The sequence below is a fragment of the Oncorhynchus nerka genome, linkage group LG4 (genome assembly GCF_034236695.1).
Source record: "Oncorhynchus nerka isolate Pitt River linkage group LG4, Oner_Uvic_2.0, whole genome shotgun sequence".
Taxonomy (NCBI): domain Eukaryota; kingdom Metazoa; phylum Chordata; class Actinopteri; order Salmoniformes; family Salmonidae; genus Oncorhynchus; species Oncorhynchus nerka.
In genome coordinates this window covers 27,741,709-27,758,187 of record NC_088399.1, presented here as the reverse complement: position 1 = coordinate 27,758,187, position 16,479 = coordinate 27,741,709, and the positions used below count along the sequence as shown (strand labels likewise).

General features: G+C 39.7%; 1 protein-coding gene across 1 annotated transcript in view; it reads right to left on the bottom strand.

Annotated features, from left to right (window-relative positions):
- The window catches only part of LOC115121365 (TNF receptor-associated factor 3), a 41,058-nt gene extending 25,180 nt beyond the window's left edge, over positions 1-15,878 (bottom strand). Inside the window, exons 1-21 of the mRNA XM_029650434.2 lie at positions 15,454-15,878; positions 13,304-13,435; positions 11,832-11,922; positions 11,134-11,203; positions 10,845-10,948; positions 10,408-10,503; positions 10,227-10,298; positions 9,720-9,800; positions 9,431-9,542; positions 8,481-8,597; positions 8,103-8,193; positions 7,701-7,805; positions 7,091-7,175; positions 6,588-6,624; positions 2,724-2,934; positions 2,422-2,500; positions 2,096-2,194; positions 1,689-1,850; positions 1,461-1,535; positions 1,184-1,258; positions 927-1,013 (exon numbers count right to left, since the gene is read on the bottom strand). Of these exons, the coding sequence (XP_029506294.2) occupies positions 927-1,013; positions 1,184-1,258; positions 1,461-1,535; positions 1,689-1,850; positions 2,096-2,194; positions 2,422-2,500; positions 2,724-2,934; positions 6,588-6,624; positions 7,091-7,175; positions 7,701-7,805; positions 8,103-8,193; positions 8,481-8,597; positions 9,431-9,542; positions 9,720-9,800; positions 10,227-10,298; positions 10,408-10,503; positions 10,845-10,948; positions 11,134-11,203; positions 11,832-11,922; positions 13,304-13,435; positions 15,454-15,566 (2,094 nt within the window). The 5' untranslated portion in view covers positions 15,567-15,878. The remainder of the gene's footprint in view (positions 1-926; positions 1,014-1,183; positions 1,259-1,460; positions 1,536-1,688; positions 1,851-2,095; positions 2,195-2,421; positions 2,501-2,723; positions 2,935-6,587; positions 6,625-7,090; positions 7,176-7,700; positions 7,806-8,102; positions 8,194-8,480; positions 8,598-9,430; positions 9,543-9,719; positions 9,801-10,226; positions 10,299-10,407; positions 10,504-10,844; positions 10,949-11,133; positions 11,204-11,831; positions 11,923-13,303; positions 13,436-15,453) is intronic.
- Positions 15,879-16,479: the final 601 nt, after the last annotated feature.

Sequence of the window (16,479 nt, the reverse complement as noted above, 5' to 3'; positions counted from 1 at the left end):
ATGCTAGGTAAAGCTCCGCCTTATCTCAGTTCACTGGCAACACCCATCCGTAGCACGCGCTCCAGCAGGTGTATCTCACTGATCATCCCTAAAGCCAACACCTCATTTGGCCGCCTTTCGTTCCAGTTCTCTGCTGCCTGTGACTGGAACGAATTGCAAAAATCGCTGAAGTTGGAGACTTTTATCTCCCTCACCAACTTCAAACATCTGCTATCTGAGCAGCTAACCGATCGCTGCAGCTGTACATAGTCTATCGGTAAATAGCCCACCCATTTTTACCTACCTCATCCCCATACTGTTTTTATTTATTTACTTTGCTCTTTTGCACACCAATATCTCTACCTGTACATGACCATCTGATCATTTATCACTCCAGTGTTAATCTGCAAAATTGTAATTACTCGCCTACCTCCTCATGCCTTTTGCACACAATGTATATAGACTTTTTTTTTTTTTTTCCTACTGTGTTATTGACTTGTTAATTGTTTACTCCATGTGTAACTCTGTGTTGTCTGTTCACACTGCTATGCTTTATCTTGGCCAGGTCGCAGTTGCAAATGAGAACTTGTTCTCAACTAGCCTACCTGGTTAAATAAAGGTGAAATAAAAAATAAAATAAAAAAATCCCAAACCAACCATAAAATAGGTACATTTCGATTTTTACATCAGCACATAACCTTCAATTCATTATGTTTTCATCTCTTAACAAAACAAAAGGAAACCAATAAATACATCTACTAAATACAATTGTATTTCATTATCTTTCTCAACAACTTTTTTATATAGTCCCATATAATATCTTGTACTTTTATAATAATTTTTTGGGCGACCCCATTGCAGTTCCCCTGCAACCCCGACTTTGAATACCACTGCTTTAGTGTGTGTAATGGGCACTTACGCTCCACTACATCCATACTCATCCTCACCTTCATCCCCATAATGTAGTGCAGCAGCAAGTTGAGGTGCTCATAGGCGCAGGCCCTCTCGTGGTCATGGATCCTCTCCTTCTCCACCTGTACAGAGAGAGGGGGAGAGGAGAGCTGTTCTAACAGTAGCACTGAATTATTACCAGGTAATATTTAAGAAATAACATGGTAAATAGTAATTACACAGTAACAACCTCATTTGTTTAATGAGGATTCATTTAAAACCATAGCTCTGAAGAGATAAGAAAGCTACTTACTGACATATCACACCCAACAACATGGAATCTGCATGGAGTTCTGAATTTGCTGCAGAACTTAATGTGGTCCACGTACTAGGAAAAGAGCCAAAGGCGAAACAATACACAATGATTTGACAAGTTCTACAGCTATTTCGAACAACAACCTTCTTAAAAGAGAGTGGATTATTTTCTCTCAATATTGAGCTTCCTTTTCCGTGATGCATTTTCCAAACACATTCAGTTGCGTTTGGCTATAATTGGCTATATTGTGTATGTTGAAACTTTAAGAACTCACCTTCTCTCTGGGTATTTTCTTCTTGGCACAGCCTTCACAGATCATGGGGTACTTGGGGCAGATCTCGTCGTGGGCCTAAATAAAGGACGTGTTCTTGTATAGCTTCTTACAAATATTGACCCTAATGTTCCTTGCAAAATTGATACGATCGTAAGTCAGCCATTTGAAAGATTTCACAAATAAACAGATGGATGGACGTTCTCTCTCGGAGCATGCATTATTTCTCACCTTGATGTTTTTGAAATGGAATGGTTCCTTGCAGTACTTGCAGTTGAGAGTTCTCTCAGGGCACTCTCGCTCGTTGTGGCGTTCCTGTTCGTTGAAGCGGATCTGCTCTTTACAGGAGGGGCAGGGGATGATCATGTAGTCACACTTCCCCTCGTGGCTCAACTGTAAGTGACAGAAAATAAAGTTAGGATTCATTTGGCTTTAGTATATGTTCAGAACAGCCTATACAAGGACCTTCGGTCAAACTGATCATGAAGCGAGAACACAGCAAAGCAAATACAGTATTGAGGTGCATTGCTTATAACCGTCTGTGGCACCATTTCTTTTTTCAACAAAAATGTCCGTTTAAATGCTTCGTTTGAATGATGAAGAGGTTTATAATCAGTCTAAAACCACGCTCAACTAACCTCATATTCTTTAATATTGCCTTTCCAGGTACAGCCTTCGTTGATGCAGACAACAGACAGGTTTTCGACCTCTCGTCGAGCTGCGTTGTCAGGAAAAGCCTGCAGAAGTGAGAGCAAACGAGTCTGTACTGTTTCCGAATGCTCCATTTATGATTGAGAGGTGTGCGTGTGTGTGTGTGTGTGTGTGTGTGTGTGTGTGTGTGTGCGTGCGTGCACGATCCAAATAACATGGACACATATTATTTGAAGGGTACATTTTGATCTTACTTGTTCTTTGAGAGGATAAAGTGACACTGTAATGAAAGACGCATTTTGTAGAAACTTACACAGCCTTGTTTTAGAATCGACGTGGGCTCTTCAAAAATGTCCTCTTTGATACAAGCACTGCATTTCTGAGGTCCATCTCTGTAATGGGAATATTATGTCAACAAAACAGTACAAAATAACAGTACAGTGTGTCATATTGTCAAATGTGTAATATATCCATCAGGCATCATAACCTGGGGGTGCATTTCAATAGTCTAAAGTTTCTTCCTTAGGTTTTACCAGACCAGTACTTACACATTACAGGTAAAGGAGAAAATACAGATGATTGTATACAGTTGAGATACAGTCTTTGAACTCCCACCTGACAGTCCTATTGAAGCAGTAGGAACAGAAGCGGTGTCCACACTGGGCTTGGAAGGGCCTCCGCAGCAGCTTCTGACAGCAGTTACACAGGTGTTTATCTTCCAGCTTGTTGGCCAGGATCTGTTTGGGGAAGCCGGGTTTGTTGCTCTCCATGGACGACGGAGGGGATGGTTCTTCCGTGGCCATGATTCCCTCAGTACGCCTAAGACCTGGCAACAACAACGTCAGAGTCCAAATTAACTTGAAAAGTTTACTATGAAGGCATATTTTTCTGATGTGTTGATGACATGGTAAAGCTAGATTATCAGTGAGTGCAGGTCTCCATCTGAATATCTTTTGAAAACCAAGCTATACTACTATTTAATAAAGACTGAGAGAAAGGTACTGCAGACAGTAGGCCACTGCTTTTTCTGGATATGACACTAATACAATACTACGTCAGTCAGGTCAGAGAGATAGACAATTTGGCAGATCTGATGTATTTTCCAGTATGTATTTCTTGTTTAGGTGGTGGCATTATAGCCCAATGCCCATAATAAACAATTGGCATGGTATGGCATCTAGCCTGATCATTTTGCATTCAAAAAAGCTTGTCATTGTATTAGAAGAGAAAATAATTATACTGAACAAAAATAAGAACGCAACATTCGACAATTTCAACGATTTTACTGAGTTGCAGTTCATATAAGGAAATCAGTCAATTGAAATAAATGTATTTGGCCCTAATCTATGCATTTCACACGACTGGGCAGGGGCGCTTGAAAACCATGGTTATTTCTGTTTGTTTTATTTTTATATTTTTGTAAAGGTAATGGATTTGAAATTGAGGAGCCAGGCCCAGCCAAACATAATTTGTTTCCCCCACAAAAGGGGAAATTACATTGCTTTATTAACGACAGAAATACTCCGCAACTTCATGGCTGGTCTCAGATAATCCCGCAGATGAAGAAGCCAGATATGGAGGTCCTGGGCTGGCGTGGTTACACATGGTCTGCGGTTGTGAGGACGGTTGGACGTACTGTCAAATTCTCTAAAAAAACGTTGGAGGCCACTTACGGTAGAGAAATTAACATAAATTATTTGGCAACAAATCTGGTGGACATTCCTACAGTCAGTCAGCATGCCAATTGCACATTTCCTCAAAACTTGAGACATCTGGGGCATTGTGTTGTGTGAGAAAACTGCACATTTTAGAGTGGCCTTGTATTGTCCTCAGCACAAGGTGCACCTGTGTGCGGTTTAATCAGCTTCTTGATATGCCACTGTCAGGTGGATGGATTATCTTGGAAAAGGATAAATACTCACTGAACAGGGATGTAAAAAAATGTCTGCACAACATTTGAGAGAAATAATATTTTTGTGCTTAAAGAGAATTTCGGGAAATGTTTATTTCAGCTCATGAAACATGGGACCAACACTTTACATGTTGCGTTTATATTTTTGTTCAGTACGTATTTTCTATAGTTTGAAACATTGTGGTTTAGCAGACACCATCGACCACATGGATCTACGGTCTGCTTGTACTAATACATGCATCGTGCATAAATAAAAACAGTTATTGACACTATCAACGACAACTTCAATGCAGCTAGCCAGGCATAGTGAGAAATAGCAAAAGGCCCGTCTCCCTTTGTTTACATTTCGAGTCAGCAGTCATAGCACCGTGTAGCTCGCGCTACAGTCGTGTCAGAACAGTTGATGGTCGGGTCATCACACAAAAATGCTCCGTGCATAGTCAGACATTGCGAAAGATGCTTACAAATGGTAAATCCATTGTTGCTCTCGTCTGCTTTCCCCTATCGTAGTTGCTAAGCTATCAGCATCTTTAGTTGGAGATGGGGTACCCTGCATTCCAGCCGCCACGCCCCTTTAAAAGCAGGTGCACAAACCAGTTTGCTGCGAAAATGGTTTGGCATTGAAAATGGACGGTATTGCAATTACATGAAACTTACCCGCGTTTTAAACTGTCATCGCTTGCAGAGACAGTAGAATACTCCTAGTCGCAGCCCCGCGCGCGTTAAATTTACAGATGTTGCATGATGTGACTCTCCAGGAGAATGATTCTGTTTTCTTTAATGTTAACGACATAATACATATGGTACCGAGAAGCGATGGCTGTTATTGTTCAATTTCGCCATTGCACTTTGCAGTGTGGGTGTTACGTCATGTGCAGCCTTAACATGGGTTGACAGACAGGCCAAATGTAAAGGGGGTGCCTCCTAACGATATTCCATTGCTAATGGTTTCATATGACTACATTTAAAATAATGAAAATATAGGCACTTGGACAAATTATATAGGTTAGTTGTGCATAATTTAGTTATCATAATTTATGTTTACAGCATACCTCCGAATAGGTGAGTGTATAATGATTGACAAGACATCAATTGAGGCTCTATAATAGGCTAGTAGCTGCCACTACTAGCAAAATAACTTCCCTCCCTCATTCATTAGAATAAAATGGAGATATTATGTTCAGATGTGAAAAGCATGACAAATATATCAGTGTAATCTTTATGTATGATGAACACTCAAAGTGAATGCAAATCATTAATTCACTTGACAATGGCAAAACGCACTGAAAGAGCAGTCTGTTCTGTGGTACGAGGCTGAATGGGGCACTCAAATTCATGCTCTGTTTTACCTGAATGCAAATCTTACTCAAAGTAGTGGACCAGTGTTGGACCGCACTGTCAGACAAGGTGAGAGAGTCATGTTCCTTTAACTATATACACATCCATGATGCAGTAGAAGCCATAGACTTGTCACATCTTTTAGATGGCATTCACTTCAGTTATACATTGTGTGAATCATTCAGTGCTTAATGAAAATTGAGAAAATGGAGCCTATTTACTGAGTGGTTGAAAACAGCATTTAGGCATGTTGGATGACAATTTGAGAAAAAAAAATTGAAGCAAGAACTATAAATATTTTATTGGCAATTCATACCTGTAACAAAATGGGCACATGAACAGTAGGCATTACAAGACTGACCATTTTTGAAATGTTAATAGAAAAACATTGAAATAGGTGGGTCCTTGGGACCTACTCATACCTGAAAACATCCCATTAATATTGAAAAGCTTCTCAGGTACAGTACTACATAGGCTAAAGCTTATGGCTTCTCTTTGCTAAGGTTTGTATCCTATACCTTGAAACCTGAACACTTAACTCAAATTTCCACAGAAATCTCCCATTGACATGGAGGCATGATTTAATGCGGCAATCAGCAGTTGAAACAATGCATTTTCCCACCCCGGCTTCGGTAAAGAAACACATGGGGCTGGGGAAATGGAACCACTCAAATTAATAGACAAAGCTATGGATGCAAAGACTGACCACCAATGATGTCAGTCATAATTTTAACCATGTTTTAGGCTATATAGTGTTTATTAACGTTGTTTTCAAATATTGGAGTAAAACCAGGTTATATTTTGGGTTCTAGTGGGGTACGACAGTTGAACTAAGCTCATGAAGCACTTATAAGTTATGTACCCATTGATTCTTGAGGAATATCATTAATTCAGTCCAAAAATTTATGTAGCAACTGCAGATTGCCCCTAAAAGCAGAATTCTGCGTTATTAAGCGCGTGAGTTTCAAGTTAGGATTCAGCCCAAACTAGCTACAGTTGCTGAAATGTCTTGATTACACTGGCATGCTATCAGACACAAAATAATGGGTTTTGTCCTGAGTAGAAAGAGAAGGAAGATACTGCTATTGCACAATTAAGAAATGGTCTCTTTTCCAAAGTGGCAGTCTGTTATTTGGTAACAGATTGCCGATCAGATCTGCAGTGTTTTCACCAGCGTTTTATGAAGGCGCCACTTCCGTCCAGCGAGGCGACCAACGGGTCCTTAAGTCAGGTCTCTTCAAGTAGCTTACGGAGATTTCTCTGAATCTGGTTTGGTAGGATTTTTGACAGGTTAAAACATGCACTGAATTAATAAAAACACACCGCAAAACAATAGCATGCATGAGAGGCTGATGAGCAGAGAACACTCCCACATTGGCCTATTCACAATCCCCAACAAGCTCACATTATGTAACCAAGTGGGGAATGGTTCATACAAAATATGTTATTGGGAAAGCAGAGCTATTGTCCCACTTAAAGAGTAGTTGTTAGCTCAGTAACAGCTGACTACATGGCATGTTTGAGCTGTTCCATGGAGAGTGGCGAGGTGACAATGAAAGAGTATCACACACACTCAAGCATGACACAGGAGCTGGGCAAACTCGGACAAGCTAGACTAGTAAATATAAGCTACTCCCAAAAAGTGAACATTAATGAAGCGGATTAAACTACTTTTGGGAGTAGCAAACAGTGAGCAGATGTTGACACGGTCTTCGCTGGCAAGGCGACAAACCTTTTCTAGCTTGAACAGGTTTGTAGACAGCTCCCCATAGATTTCGGCATTGAAGTCGACCTGCGATCTGTGATGCACAACGTTTCTGAAACAAAATATGCTCTGAATTAGCCGTCGTATGAATTCAGGTGTATTCAGTTTCAGCTCATTCCTATAGCAAGATGCAAATGAAAGACCACAAATGCAAAAGGTCAATTTTACTGTATCCCATTGTTAGAATACATGTACATATTGAAAAATAGCCTTTAAATTGAACACCTAAAGAAATTAACATTTAAATTGTATGGATTTTTAACAAGTGGGTTTACAATTTTCTATGGAAAAGTCAAGAAATGTTTGGAAAAATGACATCAAAACATGCATATTACACCTATTTATAACATGATAAAGAATTACAGTTTCTTGACTGACCCAGTCATTCTTCGGGTTTTCCAACAGTTTGTAATGTCAAATTTCAGGTTTATCATTCATTATAACACTATCTACTGTATACCACAGATACTAGGACTGGATTCTCATTGTATTGCAATTGTTAATCTGTTAACTAATTCCTATTGATGCTCCGTTATCTCAGACAAAGCTGTTGTGAGTGTTTAGTGGCAGCTCTTACTCGTTGTGTGCATACTCCCCCACGGAACTCAACGAGTTCAGCCGCTTCTCAAGAGCCATAATCTTGAAGGCCATGTAACACGAAGACAAGACAAGGACACTAACTCTGCAAAGACAACACAAACACGTCACACACCCCGATGAGGGCTGGAATCTACAGGAACCCATTGGCTTTCAATAAGAAACAAGTATTTCCAATTCAACTCCCATTGTTGAATCATCTCCTACATGACACAAACAGTCACAATTCCACAACCAAGTTAACACCCAAGGCAGGACAAAACACCCAGTTCACTTAACTTGTTTTGACATGCCTGGCGACAAGTGAAATGATTAGATTAGCTACAAAACGTGTTAGATGGCCTCGACACCCTCTTATGACTCATAATGAGAGGATACTCACAGGAACAAATAGACGAGTAGAAGGGTGTTCAACGACACTGGCTGTAGCGATTTCACTTTGTGTACAACACCCTGGGCAGGCTTGGTCGGCCCTAAAGATAAGACAGGATTAGTGCACAGGTCAGCAACACAGAGGGCCGGACTTAAATCCAAAAAGACGAAGCTAAACAAATATTAATTAACACTTGCAGAACTACATCTTTAAGATCTTATCCTTCTCTTAATGTTTATATTACAATCTGTTCTACTTTTCAGATTCCATTCCCTCTGGAAAATGATAGAAGCCAACCCTTAGGATACCAGGGAGAGAGAATGCAGAAGTATTTCACAGAGTCTTGCTGTTTCCATTGCACCACGCTCGTGCATAAGGAGGCCTCACCGTTCTGGTGAGCGGCTCCGTGTTTTTGGTTGGGGGTCTGGAGGTGGATGTCTGCGTGCACCGCCACCTCTACGTTCTTCACCGCGCTCAGGAACGTGTCTGGGATGATGGGGAACTCTGCAAAAACAAACACAGATTGCTCTCTGAACACCACTGGTCGTTAAATATTTGAACTAATTTCCTTTCAATTCAACATGCCTAACTACCAACATTATCAGATGTGGTCTTGTTAATTGGTATCAATGCCTGAGCTAAAGCCAAGGCATTCAGCATTCAAGGCATTCGCTCAGGGAGCTAAGATGAGTCTTCAGGTCTCAGGCAAGATTACTCTTCATGTGCGCGTGGTTCACCGAACCATCTGTGTTATACTCAGCCTTCCAATAAGCATATGCAGTCAACAGGTGAAAGGAGATACAGCTCTCTCATTGATGTATGTACTAAGACCGATTTGTCTACAGCCAACTAATCCCAATTACCTAAAAAAAAAAAAGATTCTTAAACAAACCATAAAATCATGACTGTATCAACATGTAAAAAGTAAACCATGTCTGTTCAAATACAACTGAACTCAAGCCTACGGACTACAATAAAAAGTGAGCCTGTACAGTACAAGTTTGGCGACTGCTGTGTCTGGGCAGAGAAGCTGAACTAACTGAAAGCCTCTGATTGCACCTCCCAGTCCAACTCATGACTCAGTAATAACTAATCTATTAGGTTATTAGAAGCTGCGAGAGTACTGCTCTTTTCTAAGCTGTATAGATAAGACTCCATACTCAGGGGCAATTCCTTTCTCTCCACTCATGGAAGGGTATAAAGCGTCTAATCACCATCTCTCAGGGTTTATTTCTGTCTCTATTATGGTGCATCTGTCTGTCTATTGTGTATGATGATTGTCTTGTTTTTCACAAGGGGGGGTTGGACTCCCCTGCCATCATAAAGGGAGAACCCACCTGTCATTTTCTCATAGTCTGGGGTCTGGGAGCCTGAGCTGCTGGTCTCCAGCATGTCTTGCCTCCTCTGGCACACAACCCCATCCAGGTCTGAGAAGTCTCCAGAGAAATCCTACACACAGAATATTTACATTCATTTTGTCCATACAGATGATCCCATTGAAAACATTATTGAATATAAATTAAACTTTGTCCAGACACAGAGGGTACAGTAGAACCATTACATTACACACACCCTTTACTGTATGGTCATAAGAGTTGGAAAAAAGGCAACTGTCTTAGTACTGACCAGAGGAAGTGAGGAGGGACAATCGGCTATGAAGCTATTCTCAGCAGAGGAAGTAATGAGGCTGCTCCCTGTATTGTCCCCCTACAATGGTGTTCAATGAGTTAAGACATGAAAAGTAAGGCCGGGACGATACCAGTATCGCAATACTCATTAGTACCGTGGCAAGGAAACAAAAAGCGTATTCAATTTCTTTAGGAAAACAGCCCTAATGTTGTAAACAAACATCATCCAGTCACGTGTATTTATTTCCCACACAATATCTTACATAGTGAAAGTTTTTAAAGGACCAAAGAGTTTATTTTTTTCCGTGGCAAAAATAAACTTTGATACGGGTATCGTCACAGCCCTATGGAAAAGTCCCTGTTGCAGTAGAACACAGTATTATGACAACAGAAAGAACATGTTTAACCTCAGTGCTAATGTTATCTGTAATACAACACAAAATAAGACTATGTAAAATGTCACAACAATGCATTAAAGAAAAAAGGACAAGGAGGAAGAACTTACATCCAGATGAACGCAGACGGATTTCAGAAGTTTATAAGTTGTATCTCGGGATAGGAATGATGCAAATACGTGCTGGAAAACATTTTAAATAATGAATTATAATGACAATAATAAAAAAATAAGTGTTTTTAATTAAGACCAAACTTGACAATTGAATATCTACAAATAAAACTGGTCATACCCGCTTGTTTGTGGATGTGATAACGAGTGCATTTGGAACCAAAATGGCAGTTTTTGTCTTCTTGATAAGTGTCACAGAGATTACAGGAATAGCAATCTGGGAATGGGAAAGCAAACATTATTTCACTTCATCTATATTTCAGTGATTGTCTTTTCCTAGAGAGATCAGGCAAAGTACTACCAAGGAGAAAAAGTCAATAAAAAGTATTATTAAAAACATTTATAGCAAATCTGTTGACATTAAGTCAGTGAAACACAACTCCTGGTCTACAACCTTCAGTTCATTAGTAGGAAAGTCAACTCCTGATAAATGTAACAACTCAGAATTGTAATGATAGTGTGTGTCCTAAACTGGGGCTTGCAGTTATCAGGAACAACAATGTAATTAAATCTAGACTGGAGGAGTAATGACTATAGTATTCCATTGTTGTACTGTACCTTAGTATCTCTGCCGAAGACTTTGGAGTGGAAACATATCCAGTTATCAGACACAAACATTTTGCCCTGATACAGCATGTCTTTCTGCAGTGCACAGGTGTAACCTGAGAAGAGACATAGCAGAGGATGTCAGGCAAAATCTATTCTGCACAAATGACAAGACTCTGTGGCTTATTTTCAAGTGAAAGAATAATGCAAATCTTGTGTATTTTTAAAAACAAGAGGAAAATGGAGAAAGTCACCATATGGCTTTTTAACTTTCATTTAAATTGAAGACTACGCCACTTACTTTGTTTCAGTAACTCATCCTTGCTGATTTCTTTGAATATTTTATGGTACTGGGCATTTGTCTTGGATATCTGCAAAAGACAATACATCCAAATGTTGATAAATGTGACCTTTTGAAATGTATTACTTTCTTTACCTCCCTTTCCAAATGACCAAACGTATTGATATTGAGGTGCATGTGCAACTAGGTAATGTCAAATACAAGCATCCATTTAAAGATAATTAGGGTTGTGTAGACTTAAAGCTACAATGTAACTTTTTGGGCAACTCGATCAAATTCACATAGAAATTTAAGTTAGAGATCTGTCATTCTTATTGAAAGCAAGGCTGTGTGCACTATTTCTATGCTTCCCATGTTTTAAGTTTAGTTTTTTGGATCTTTTACTTTCAGTTTCACAGCTGAAAATACAATACTTTTGGTTATGGAAAATATATTTCACAGCAGTTTAGATGGTACAACGATTCTCTACACAATGACTGCTTGTTTTGTCACAAATTGAAATTTGGCGCACTATTAGAATGTTTTCAACCAGGAAATGGCAGAGTGAGTTCTGCATATTGCACCTTTAACTTTGTCAAGATACTTTACTCAAGTCAGCTGCTCAGCCATTATGCTAATTCCAAACAAACATACACACATTGTGGAGACCAATGGAAATTGTGATTGTGTGGGTGGCCTGATATACAGTATAAACACACCTGGCTGGACTGGGATTTCTTTCTTCCTTCAAACTTAGTTTCACCGTCACTTGGAGTTTGCATCGGGGAAGGCAGCTCCACAGCCTTAAATCTGAAAAAGGGGACAAGATTAACACACAAGCACAGTAGCAACCAATATTGCAAGTGATTGGTACAAAAACAATAATGTAGACAGACAACTTCAATAGAATAGTCCAAAACAAGTTGACTTGGCTAAGTTCTTACTGTCAATGACACATCCACTTTGACTCCCATTGAAATTAAATATTGTTTTCCCTAGATCTACAGCAGTCAAAAAGACAAGCAACTCCCATGAGGACAGCCAGCCACATCCCTTGCAGCATGGTTATGTAAAGTGTGTTGTTTATACAGCAACATCAAGGTTCGTCAACACAATACTCAGCCAAGCTTTGTAGGTCACAAAACAGGCCAAAATGTTTTGAAATGGAAAACAAATAGGCTTTTCTTATTAGTCAAGCAAAATAAGAACCTGCTGTTTCAAAACAGTTTCTCCTGATTTGTGCCTAATGAACTCGACCCAGGTGTGGATCACACAACAGCCCCAGACAGTGCAGTCTGATGTATTAATCAATAACATAAAACTGTGTTCTAGTGCCATCGAATGTGGTCAAGCATTAGAGAGTTGGTAATCTACACTACCTTTCAAAAGTTTGGGGTCACTTAGAAATGTCCCTTGTTTTTGAAAGAAAATCACATTTTTCAATTAAAATAACATAAAATTGATCAGAAATACAGCATAGACATTGTTAATGTTGTAAATTACTATTGTAGCTGGAAACATTTACATTTAAGTCATTTAGCAGACGCTCTTATCCAGCCAAACGGCTGATATTTAATGGAATATCTACATAGGCGTACAGACACCCATTGTCTAGTGATCAATTAGCCTTTTAAAATTATAAACTTGGATTAGCTAACACAACGTGCCATTGGAACACAGGAATGATGGTTGCTGATAATGGGCCTCTGTACGCCTACGTAGATTTCCCATTTAAAATCTGCCGTTTCCAGCAACAATGGTAATTTATAACATTAACAAATGTCTACATTTCAGATCAATTTGATGTTTTTTTTAATGGACAAAAAGAAATAGCTTTTCTTTCAAAAACAAGGACATTTAAGTCACCCAAACTTTTAAACAGAAGTGGATATATCCATGTTCCAAAACCTCACATGTATGTTATCACAACAAATTGGTATGACAACAATGGCTAAAGCATGGTTTCTCCATCCCTAGGGTATCCACAGGTGGTGCACATTTAGTTCTGGACCAGCACAAACTCACTTGATCTACAGACACTAAACTAAGAAGGGGCTTGGAGATTAGTTTAATCGAATATGTCAGTGCTGGGCTAAAACAAAACATGTGCACCCTGTGTGCTAGAGCAGACAGTTGACAATTTTACCACATATTCACATAAAACATGATTTATGGTATCTGTAAGTCTCACTTCATGAGGGGTGGTTTCTTCCTGCTCTTTGAGAGGTCTGACTCAGTGTCCATTGACACCTGAGTGTCCCCAGCAGACCTCCCACTGGCACTCCTCCTGGGCTTGTCCTCTCCTCCATTCGCTGCCTCCGACCTGGACACAGTAGTGTGACAGTCAAACATGATATGTTGTAGCTAGCTAAACTCGTGTTGTTTCTCCATTCAGACCTGTAGAGATATATTATTAAAACATTTAGCCTCAAATGATGGGGTTGAAAACAGCAGGGCAGAAGTAATGCAAAGATCCGGCACCTTTTGATGTGGGACAACAGTCAGTCCAAGAGGTTTTCCTTCTTTATGAACATGGGCATTGATTCAACTAGCTACCTATCATTGGGAAATCATTTAACAAAATCCCCATTCAAACTCTTTCAAAAAGAGGATCAAGCCTGTAGTTTTTGGAAATCGCAGTCAACTTTAGTTACTGAAGTCATACAATCTTTATTAACCTTTGAAAACCATACATTAAAATGCAATCAACCATTATCACCGTGGTCAACCTTAGTTAGCAAGCTACACTGAACAAAAATATAAAGTGCAACAAATCTAATCAAATTTTATTTGTCACATACATGGTTAGCAGATGTTAATGCGAGTGTAGCGAAATGCTTGTGCTTCTAGTTCCGACAATGCAGTAATAACCAACAAGTAATCTAGCTAACAATTCCAAAACTACTACCTTATAGACACAAGTGTAAGGGGATAAGAATATGTACATAAAGATATATGAGTGAGTCATGGTACAGAGCGGCATAGGCAAGATACAGTAGATGGTATTGAGTGCAGTATATACATATGAGATGAGCATCAATTACAAAGACTGCACTGATTTACATAGGGTTCATAGGGTTGATCCGGCTGTTGATTGTGGACTGTAGCCCCACTCCTCTTCAATGGCTGTGCGAAGTTGCTGGATATTGGCGGGAACTGGAACACGCTGTCATATACGACGATCCAGAGCATCCCAAACATGCTCAATTGGTGACATGTCTGATGAGTATGCAGGCCATAGAAGAACTGGGACATTTTCAGCTTCCAGGAATTGTGTACAGATCCTTGCGACATAAGGCAGTGCATGATCATGCTGAAACATGAGGTGATGGCAGCGGATTAATGGCGTGACAATGGGCCTCGGGATCTCTTCACGGTATCTCTGTGCATTCAAATTGCCATCGATAAAATGCAATTGTTTGTGTTGTCAGTAGCTTACGCCTGCCCATACCATAACCACACCACGGGGCACTCTGTTCACAACGTTGACATCAGCAACCCACTCACCTCTTGCAATGGAAACATGTACTGTTCAAGAATCAAATGGAAGCAAACAGATGTGTAATCATTATGCTGATTCGGTTGCAAATACGTTTTGCAACATAAACCGTTTATTGCAAATGGAAAACACAAACAAGCGTTTATGTTGGACAAATTCAGGTAGGTCCCTCCCCGTTTCGTTTGCGCTGTTCGCTTCGGTTTAGTTCTTAACCGTTATGAATACACCCCAGATAAAACAGTACAAAACAGCGAGGGAACTACCTGAATTTGTCCAATAGAAACTCTCGTTATCATTGCAAAACGTTTTCTATTTGGAGTAAACTATTTTTGTTCAAAAACGTTTTGCAGCAGAATTGGCGCAATGAACTGATTGGACATACTTAACTGGCTGAGTGTTATACGTTTTTTAAGACCAAACAGTGCCACGCGTCAAATAACGTTATCCCATCAGAATGACGACAGATAACCTTGATTGTGCATTTGCAAAACTTATGGAACTAGGTAGACAAACAATGAAGGAAAATCCATTGGGACGAGGTCAACTTTAATTCTCCAATTCCATGTCTTTAAAGTTGAAAACCCTATTCGCTTGCTAACGTTAGCGTTATAGAAATAACTGCATAAAAAAAATACACAACATATAACTTCGTGTGAGGTTGCTTCCAAATTAAACGCAAACTTTATCGAGAGAGCTTGGGAAAGCAAGGACTTAACTAGCTAACTTTAGCTAGCTATGCATCAACTACAAAAGTGGTTACATAGCTAGCAAAGTTGGCTAACTTGCAAGCTTACTAGGCCCCCGGCCCTGCGCTGTGCTGAACTGAAAACATACAAACTTACGTCGATTGGATCCCCCTCGGATCTTTTCTGACCGGTTTGACAGACTTTACAACTTGTTCTGGCGTAGATAACGGAGTTAGATCTCTGTCCGGTTGTTCGGTCATAAGTACCATCTCTTGAGGGACAGCCTGGGTTCGCTTTCCTTAACAGTTCCCTTTCTCCGTAAAAAAAACTTCGGCAGTGACTCCGTCCTACGCCAAAGAGGGGTTAAATTTGGGAAGATCGTTCGATACTCGGGACACTATGTGGAGGTAGGGCATGGAAGAGGGGGTGGGTTGATCTGGTGGCAACCAAACTTGGCACTGCGCTGACAATCACTTTATTTCAGGACAATATAAATAAAGCCTTCACTTACACCCCCGCCTCGTTTAGTTTCTAATTTACTCCCCCCTTTCCTTCTTTCCCTTCCTCGCTACTTCTTTCCCCTAATTTCATAATGGCACAGGGCAGTTGCTAAATGCCGCCATCGTGTGTCGAATAGGCAGACACAAACACATTTGAGCAAAGTAGAGATAGTTATTTATTAAATATGAAATAATTTTACATGTTTTCTCAAAATGTAGATTGAAAAGCCGATTGATAACTACACAATAGCTACACAATTCCCTTCCAGTCATGGTTCCTTGTTTTACGTGCTACTTAGTGAAGACGAGAATGAGATTGAAATGGGGGAGCCAGAAGAGATTGAGAAGCCACCACGTGATGCTGCTGCCTCAGCCAAGCTTTTTGACTGGAATGTAACGCAATGATGTTTATTATGTATGGTTAGGCCTACAGTACCTTCAAAAAGTATTCATACCCCTAGACTTATTGCACATTTTGTTGTCCTACAGCGTGAATTCAAAAGGAATAACACTTTTTTTTAATCACCATCTACACAAAATACCCCATAATAACAAAGTGAAAGCATGTTTATAGACATTTTTGCAAATTTATTGCAAATTAAATATATAATTTACATAAGTATTCACACACCCATTTTACATTGACATTTTAGTCATTTAGCAGATGATCTTATCCAGAGCA